This window comes from Anguilla anguilla, chromosome 4 (genome assembly GCF_013347855.1).
Source record: "Anguilla anguilla isolate fAngAng1 chromosome 4, fAngAng1.pri, whole genome shotgun sequence".
NCBI lineage: Eukaryota > Metazoa > Chordata > Actinopteri > Anguilliformes > Anguillidae > Anguilla > Anguilla anguilla.
This window is the reverse complement of record NC_049204.1, coordinates 64,906,155-64,915,731: the sequence shown is the minus strand read 5'-3', so window position 1 is coordinate 64,915,731 and position 9,577 is coordinate 64,906,155. Positions and strand designations below refer to the sequence as shown.

General features: G+C 46.6%; 1 protein-coding gene across 1 annotated transcript in view; it reads left to right on the top strand.

Moving 5' to 3' along the window:
* The window catches only part of exoc2 (exocyst complex component 2), an 85,700-nt gene extending 77,089 nt beyond the window's left edge, over positions 1-8,611 (top strand). The window contains exons 24-28 of the mRNA XM_035414926.1: positions 3,863-3,918; positions 4,231-4,353; positions 5,729-5,790; positions 7,582-7,641; positions 7,882-8,611. Coding sequence (XP_035270817.1) covers positions 3,863-3,918; positions 4,231-4,353; positions 5,729-5,790; positions 7,582-7,641; positions 7,882-7,975 — 395 coding nt within the window. The 3' untranslated portion in view covers positions 7,976-8,611. The remainder of the gene's footprint in view (positions 1-3,862; positions 3,919-4,230; positions 4,354-5,728; positions 5,791-7,581; positions 7,642-7,881) is intronic.
* Positions 8,612-9,577: the final 966 nt, after the last annotated feature.

Below are 9,577 nucleotides of genomic sequence, written 5' to 3'. Positions count from 1 at the left end.
ACTTAGGTGATTCATAATTACATTCACTGACTGATTTAAACTTTGGTTTGCATTAGCAGCTGTTCATCATACGGCTACAGCAGACTAGATCTGGCTAATCAGTTCCAGATAATTCCAGATCAGTTCTAGTCAAGACTTGACGAGACTCAACTCTTCCAGACGCGAGCCCCTTTGGCCTGCAGAGAAACTGCAGGTGAATGCAAACGCTGGTCCTCCTCACTTCTTGTTAGCCGTGTGTTTTGCGGTGCTATATTAGCTGGCTTACTGGGAAACGGTGGACTTTATTAGGCCTAAGAGGATGTGAGTAAGTGGCACTGATGCAATCTGCAGTGCCTTCGGCGACGCGGACGAGCGCGTCTGACTTGTGTCAGTGTTCTGTAAACAGCGGCCCCCTTTTACAGTAAAAAGAAATAATAAAAATGTGTCGTAGTTTTATGTTTGCTTGGGCGCTAATTTTCCCGTTGCAGTACCGCAGATTCTGAGAGCGGAGGTCACTGGGGGGCGTGTCTGGCGATGCCCTGCGCGTTTCAGGACGCGTCTGCCAGAATGCTTTCAGATTCGCGCGTCATCTTTTTTCTTGTCCGCTGAATTTGCAATGGTAGGAAATTCGAGGCTTCGTCAGCACCGTGGTAACTGGACGTACCGTTACCGCTGTCTGTCAATCTCCGTCTCGCGTGAAGAGTTCTCCACAGCAAAGCGCTGCGATTGAGTCCGTCAATCGTTTTTAGTGGTGGTTCCTCCCATTCTGTATATAAAGCCTCTCCTTCCTTCAGTGTAAATATGCTTTTTTTAACGTTCAGAGAATACTTTATAGGTGATTTTTGTATTCCTTCTTGTTTTGCTACTTTTGCTACTTTCAACAAATTTGGTGTCAGAGTTACTTGTGTCTTACAAATGTACGATTTATGTGTTACAAAGGGCGGCATTTTAACAGATGGAGTTGAAAGTAACACAGAACGTGTCGTCCTTAACTAGACAATCACACATTTGTTTTGAGAGTTGTAAAAAAAAAAAAAAAAAAAAAAATAAAAAGATTACATGGCTGTGATATTTCATTGATGGAGTCTCTCTGGTTTCTGTGTCCCCTGGTTTTGCAGTGAAGTTCTAACAGCAGAACGGGTGTGGAGGGGAGGAGGAGGAGGAGGAGGGAGGGAGGGAGGGAGGGAGAGAGAGGGAGGGAGGGAGAGAGAGAGAGAGAGAGAGAGAGAGAGAGAGAGGAGCACAGTGCCCCGAGGTAAAGCTCTTCAGTATCGGATTGTGCAACAGGCACGTAACTTCTCCTCACGGCGAAGGTGAAACTGCGTGCGGTCGAGTTGCTTAAGGGAACTTAGGTGTGGGGCTGCAGGGGTGCGGCGCTCTGGACGGTCGCGAGCGGGACCTCCCCCTCCTCCCGCCTCCGGCCTCTCTGCGCTATTTTGGGAGCCGCTTCCCTCAACGCAGGCGCGCTGTAGCTTCTGCTCTGCAGCTGCTGCCGTGCGGCGGGTCCGAGCCGAGAAATGAGTCGCTTTTTTTTTTTTTTAAAAGAAGAGGAGACTCCTGCTCCAGTGAGAGGGTGTTGGGGGTGGGGGTGGGAGTGGGGGTGGGGGGGGGGGGGGTGAGGGTGCAGAACCCAAATTAACTGGGACGGAGTGTGGAAAGAGCAGAGTACACGTGCCAGCTAAGTCCAACGACCATCATTCTGACAGTGGGCTGCTGTGCAGTATAATGGCTCAGGAGTTGGTCTTGTAACCTAAAAGTCGCCGGTTCGATTCCCCGTATATATGTGTAGAAAACATAAGGAAATATATTTCACATATATTATTCTTATTTCCTTGAGCAATTGGTTGGGTGGGTCCATTGTTGACGAACTGATTTATTTTAAGTTTCATAGTGTATGCATATACACTGTGAATATCTATGTGTATTTAACCATACTTATGATTGGATTTTTGTTGTTGTTTTTTTTTTTTAGAATGAATAAGAAAGCTCTAGATTATTAATATAAAAGGCCTGAAAGTTGTCGCATACATACAGTTGGTGTATTTTTTTTTTTCTTTTTTTTTTTTTTCCAGTTGTTATGGTTAGATCTCACTGAGGTCTGGGTCGTGTTTGCCGAGAAGTTCCTTGTAGTTGCTGCTCAGTTACACGGTCTGTATTACGTATTAAGAAAGAGGAACATTTGACCAGATCAACCACCAGCACAAGGATATGAGACTTTCACCATTTAGGGTTTTGCTACAGGAAGCCGATTGAAATTGTGGTGACTTTCGTTGGTCTTTTTTTTTTTGTTTTGTTTTGTTTTTTTTGGTCCCTTCTCTCTAATCACCTGTCAGGCATTTTTTTGAAATCGCATAATAGTTTATAAAAATCACACAGTGCATGTTGCATTTGCACTAACACTTAAAAAAATAAATTTAAAAAAAGAACACTGCGTTGAGCTTTACTCTTAGTTTTGGAATTTGTTCAATTTCAACATGCCTTCCGCTTGTTGTTAAGACTGTCAGTCACTCCTCTGGGGCGGATGCATTGATGATGGCCCCGCCCCCTTAGAACCTGTTTGCTTCATCTCTGTCTAGAGCGCTTGTCATTTCACCTGTCAGTCACTGCTTTGGGACGGGCAGAGAGATAATGGCCCCTCCCCTTTGGAACATGTTTGGCTCATCTCTGTCTAGAGCGCTTGTCATTTCACCTGTCAATCACTGCTTTGGGACGGGCGGAGAGATAATGGCCCCTCCCCTTAGGAACATGTTTGGCTCATCTCTATCTAGCGATCGGAAACAAGGGGCCCGTATCTGTTCCTGGTTTTCATGTGAACCTCTGGCCTTAATTATTTAATTAACCCTGATTTTTTTTTTTTTTACGTCATCTGGCTTTTTGGCTGCATTTCTCAGCGTGATACGCATGACTGACAGGCAAATTCTGTTCTTGTGTACCTATATAAAAACTTTCTGTGATCTAATCTCAGAGTGAGCCTGTGTGTGTGTACAGCCAGTTAGCTCATTTATCCAGGGTAATATGTGCAGAAAAAAACCTGCCCACACACTGGCCCTCCAGGGTCCGAGTTGCCCCCTCCCCTGGTCTAGACGAGCGATCACCAGGTACACAGGTAAAAACTGGACTAGACAGAGCGCCGCCAGGCACTGTCCATTTGCAGCGGCTATTAAATTTTAAAATTTGAATCATTATTATCGCAAATTGGCCTATCTTCCTATGGCAGATTAAACACGTCCGTGCCTGTTGCTAGATCGCGTTTATGTACCGCGCAGTCCCCAAACACCGCTGTGTAACAGATCACGCTCTTATTTTACGAATAAGGGTCACTGCTCTGGCAGTTTCCCTATTTATATTTAGTATATAGTGTATATAAATTTATGTTTATATATATTTTGGTTTGCTTACAGTACAGCGGTCGAGCGCTCTGCGCTCCTTGGCCGCTGGTAAACACATCCGCAGCTCGTTTGCGCGCTCGCTGCTCGTTCGGTTCGGTCTGTAGAAGCACAAGATGGCCGCTCGACCGCCCCGCGGGGAAGGAGGCCCGTAACTCCCTGCTTCCTCTGGTTTATGCCTGAAATGAGAACCGAAGGTTCGAAACCGGTTTCATCTTTTCAGGTTTAATCTTTGAAACGCTGCCGGTTTTCGTTGCTTTGTTTTCTCTGACTTTTACTTCCATTGTTCTCCCAATGGTGTCCCGAAAAGCAGCAGCACACTGACGTATGTTAGTTATTTATTTACTGTTTTTAATTTGGTTACTGGTGTTGCTGCTATAATAATGTATTTTTTTTAAAATATCTGTTGTCATTCCCAATACAAAACTGGTGTTTTTTTAACATGTTAATTTTGTGGATGTGAAGAAAACTTCCTGAACGATGTGAATTTTGTGCAGGGGTAAGAAACTATCTGAAGGAAGCTTTGGTGAACATCATCACAGTTCACGCGGAGGTAAGATGTTCTGCGGTGTCTTCACATTCTGCCAGATTGCTTGAATAATAACTGAAAGTGACGAATGGAAATTTCACTTTCATTGTGCTTGAGTGGTTGAAACGTTGAAGTGCATTTTATAAAACTCTCGGTTGGTTGCTTGTCTGAGGTGAAAGTTGAGTGTGACTTGTCGAGGTGGTGAAATGGAGAGTGGGATCAGTCTGGGTTCCGTGTTACAGGATGTCTGTGTGGAGCAGTGTGTGAGGGGGGGCTTAATTAGTCCTTAAATGGGCCCGTGCTGAAGAGACTCCCCCCCCCCCCCCCCCCCCGCAGGTCTTCACTGTGTCCAAAGAGCTGGTGTCACGTGTCCTGTCCCGCATCGTGGAGTCCGTCGCCGAGGAGATGAGCCGCCTCATGCAGTGTGTGTCCTCTTTCAGCAAGAACGGAGCACTGCAGGTGAACACACACACACACACACACGCACACACTCGCGCACGCACACCGACACACACACACACACACACGCACGCACGCACGCACACACGCGCGCGCATACACACACACACATACATACATACGCACGCACACACAGACACACACGCGCGCGCATACACACACACAGATACATACACACGCACGCATGCACACACAGACAGACAGACACACGCCCGCGCACACACACACACATACATACACGTGCACGCACACACACACACAGACACACATTCCATGTACACAAACACACACGCGCACACACACACACACTCGCATGCGCACAGACGCACACACACGCACACGCACACGCACACACGCACACACACACACTCGCATGCGCACAGACGCACACGCACACACACACACACACACACACACACTCGCATGCGCACAGACGCACACGCACACACACACGCACACGCACACGCACACACGCACACACACACACACACACACTCGCATGCGCACACACACAGACGCACACACACACACGCACACACACTCGCATGCGCACACACACACGCACACACACACGGTTGCTTGTTCAGGGGCACTGCTACTATAAGACCTCCATGAAGGCCTCTGATTGGCTGCTGCTGTGAGGGCAGTTCAGTGTGTGAGGTTCAGTTTCCCAGGCGCTCAGCAGATGAGTAAGTTCAGCAGAACCTCAGGGGGGAATTTGTGTCTGGCATTGTCATGTCACCCTGAGGTGTCAGCTTTCAAAAGAGCACGTTCATAAGAATACTCACTCTTTCGCAGCAGTCAGGGTGTGAGTTTGACTCTTTCCAAAGAACAAACTTTTTAAAGGAATGAACTGCATTAGAACTGCAGATAACACCTAATGCATAATGATTGTAACACCATAGGTCCTTATCTGTAATGTGACAGTCAGCACCTAAGAAATGGAATTATTGAATTTTTTGATGAATTGTGCTTTGTTATAACAACACGAGCCATCACAAATGAGTTCTGTCTTTGCGCTTCACTGCCAAATAAACCAAACCGACTACACTGTTTATTCAGAGACAAGTGCTTTGTGTGGACTCAAAAAAACAAAAGAAAAAACATTGGCTGCTATAACCAGTTGTGTTGCAGCCCAGTTTGTTCTCTTTTCTTCTCTCATTTCTCTTTTATGAATTACTCCCCCTCTCTCTCTCTCTCTCTCTCTCTCCCTCTCCCTCTTCCCTCCCTCTCTCCATCTCCCCCCTACCTCTCTGTCTCACTCCATCCCTCTCTCTCTCTCCCTCTTCCCTCCCTCTCTCCATCTCCCCCCTACCTCTCTGTCTCACTCCATCCTTCTCTCTCTCTCTCTCTCTCTCTCTCTCTCTCTCTTCAGGCACGGCTGGAGATCTGCGCTCTCAGAGATGCCATAGCCTCATACCTGACAGCCGAGAGCAAGTAAGGGCTCAGCGTGTCGCTCCGAAACATGAAGCATGCTACGTCACTGAAACGTCACTCTGAAACATGAAGCATGCTACGTCACTCTGAAACATGAAGTGTGCTACATCACTCTGAAATATGAAGCATGCTACGTCACTCTGAAACATGAAGTGTGCTACATCACTCTGAAATATGAAGCATGCTACATCACCCTGAAACATGAAGCATGCTACATCACCCTGAAACATGAAGCATGCTACGTCACTCTGAAATATGAAGCATGCTACGTCACTCTGAAACATGACGCATGCTACATCACTCTGAAACATGAAGCATGCTATGTCACTCTGAAACATGAAGCATGCTACGTCACTCTGAAACATGAAGCATGCTACGTCACTCTGAAATATGAAGCATGCTACGTCACTCTGAAACATGACGCATGCTACATCACTCTGAAACATGAAGCATGCTATGTCACTCTGAAACATGAAGCATGCTACATCACTCTGAAACATGAAGCATGCTACGTCACTCTGAAACATGAAGCATGCTACATCACTCTGAAACATGAAGCATGCTACGTCACTCTGAAACATGAAGCATGCTACGTCACTGAAACGTCACTCTGAAACATGAAGCATGCTACGTCACTCTGTAACATGCTACATCTCTCGGAAACATGCTACGTCACTCAGAAACATGAAGCATGCTACATCACTCTGAAACATGAAGCATGCTACATCACTCTGAATCATGAAGCATGCTATGGCGTGCTCCTTCAGGCGTCAATAGCTGCAGCAACTGCTCGTCCCTTTCACGTTATTTTCATTTATAACTGAGGCCACCCTGGAGGGGAGGGGAGGAGAGGGGAGGGGGGGTGGGGGGGGCAGGTTTTAATCAGTACTCTCTGCACCCACTTTATTATGTTATGCGCGCGTCCCCTGGTAGTCACTGCAGGGGACGTCTGAGAGGCGCTGCTTCCTGTTGGCTGAGGCCTCTGGTGCACGCACGGACGGGGGCCGCGGCAGGGCGGTCTGTGCCGGTGTGACGTCACGGCTGTGGCGAGGTTGGGTCGGGTGTTGGGTGGGATCGCTCGTTTGGGGAGCCTGCGCTCTGAGGTTAACCTCTTCCCCTGTCTGCGAGCACGCTCACATGCTACCTGGGGGCCTCGGCAACGGGAAGCGAAACTCGTCCTCCACCGAAAAAAGCGGCTCCTCCTGAGTGCGAACCGAGCTCTCGGGTTCTTGTTTGTTTATCCGCCCGTGCAGCTCTGCGCTGTTCACCTGGCAACCATTAGCAGAGCTGAGATTTGCACATTATCAATGTGTCCGTTTTAATCGCGGCTCAGTTTATATTGGTGGAGTTTAACTCCCCGTTCACCTGCTGTAGTAACTTAAAATTTAGTTAATCTTAAATTAATATTCCCTTTATTGCAGTGAATGCGTTTCTTTACCTGTGACCTAAGAGCTGTGCTGGAGGACTGCATAACATAACATAACATAACATAACATAACATAACATAACATAACATAACATAACATAACATAACATAACATAACATAACATAACATAACATAACATAACATAACATTACATTACATTACATTACATTACATTACATTACATTACATGCATTTGGCAATCACTTTCACAACTTTTTGTTACACTGGCAGAACATCACCGTAAGGCCATTACACTTGTTGATGATGGTGCCAGTGCACTTCTTCTCAGTAACAGGCCGGCCTCCCCGTGAATGTTGCATCCATCGCCGTGGTAACAGGCTGGCCCCTTTGCCCTGTGTTTCAGCGCCAGCTTCAAGCAGGCTGTGGAGGCCCTTCCTCAGCTTCACAGCGGAGCGGATAAGAAGTGAGCCCCCCCCCCCCACCTCTCCTCCCCCCCTTCCTCCCCCACTTCCCCTCCCCTCCCCCCCCCCCCTCCATTTCTCCACATTCTTACAGTGTCCATTTATATCGGTGTATGTATGCCGACGCAATTCGCATTAAGTACCTTGCTTGCCAGGGAATCAAACTATTATACTACAGAGTGTAAGGAGCCGTTATATTACACTGACCCCCCCCCCTCCCTTTTCCCCTCCTTGTGTTGCAGGCTCCTGGAGGAGCTCCTGAACACCTTCAAGAGCAGCATGCACCTGCAGCTGGCCTGTTTCCAGCCCTCCTCCGTCCTGCCCGTGAAGAGATGAGTGTGTCCGTACACCGCCAAAAACATGGCCGACACATCGCCCTTCCTGCTCCTGCCATCCTGCCAGGGAAGAGCTGAGTGTGTCCGTACACCGCCAACATCGCCAACATCGCCAACATCTCCCTTCCTCGGTTTAGAGGCACTGTTACTGCAAGCTGTAGGAATAAAGTACAGCGCTGACATCACTGTCATGTCATTTTCTTTTCTTTTTCATGTATTACACATTTCAATCTGTTTTTGCATTGCAAAGCATTACCTGGTTAATGTATTGGAAAATGTATGAATATGACTACTAATATGAGTCTTTTTGTCATAAGAAATTAAATGAAAATATGTATGTGGAGCAGTGGATCCTTAAATTGCTGTTTTTCTCATTTCTTTTTCTGAATGTCACTCTTAAAAACATAAAACCACCTGCACTTTAAAACTGCAAAACTAAAGTTCAAGTCGGTCAGTTCAGACCTTACAAAATACACAGCTTTAAAGTTCAAGCTTTTTTGTGTATCCTGTTATTGTCAGGATTTTCATCAGTTTTATGAGCCTCATTTCATCCAAATATGCCTCTACATTGATAATTACGTTGTTTTACTGTCTTTAAGTATGAAATAATAAAAATAACACTTTCGTTGTGAATTAATATGTTCCATTGTCTCTTCTTAATATAACAAAAACTCAACTTTGAATCCATCCATGTTTTATGAAAGTACTTTTGATTATTAGGTAGCTGTTAATCGGAAGCAATAAACAAAAATTACTATTTTTTAAATTTAGTTTGAAAATGCACAGGAAATTGTAAGAATATCAGTCATTTTGACATAAAACTACAGTGAAGTATTCATTCAAAACATTGGGTCTCATTCACAAAACTTTTCTTAAATTGTTTTTACTTTTGTTCTTAAGAATTTTCCAACGAAAAACCAATATGGGATTCATGACTCGTGTGCTGACCTTTGTTTTTGTGCATATCCCAGGTGTATGAGATAATGAATGCTGGTGGTTTGTAAATTTCATGTGCAATCCTGTTCATGTGATTAGCATAAGGAAACAGCCATGAACAAATACAGCAAGAAGGTCGTGGGTTTGAGTCTCAGCAGGGGACCTTTCTGCGTGGGAGTGTAGATTTAATGTTAAACACCGTAACTGCTGTTGGGTGGCAGTGTGCAGAGGTTGCAGGTTTTATTCCCAAAGAGAGCACCATTGACAAATGACTGTCGATCCGTTGAAGAGCCAATCACAGTGAACCTCTCTATTCCTAAGCGCCTGTCGATCCGGCGAAGACCAATCACGGGCAGGCTCTCTGGCCTTGGCGACTGTCGATCCGGTGAAGACCAATCACGGTGAGGCTCTCTGTACCTTGGCGACTGTCGCTGGCCACGGGGCAGAAATGGAGAAGTTAATCTCGGGTCCTCTTTCCCATCCCAGCCAGCGATAGCCGAGCGCCTTCACCTCGCTCGCCCACAAACCCCCGCCCGCCGCCCCCCACCCCTCCAGACGGGCGCAGACAGGAAAGAGGAAGTGGCGAAACTGGAGCGCGTTTGAGGCTTGGCGTGTGAAACACCTGCGTCCTGCGCCGCTGTGTATGCGTCTCTACCGCGCTCTGCAC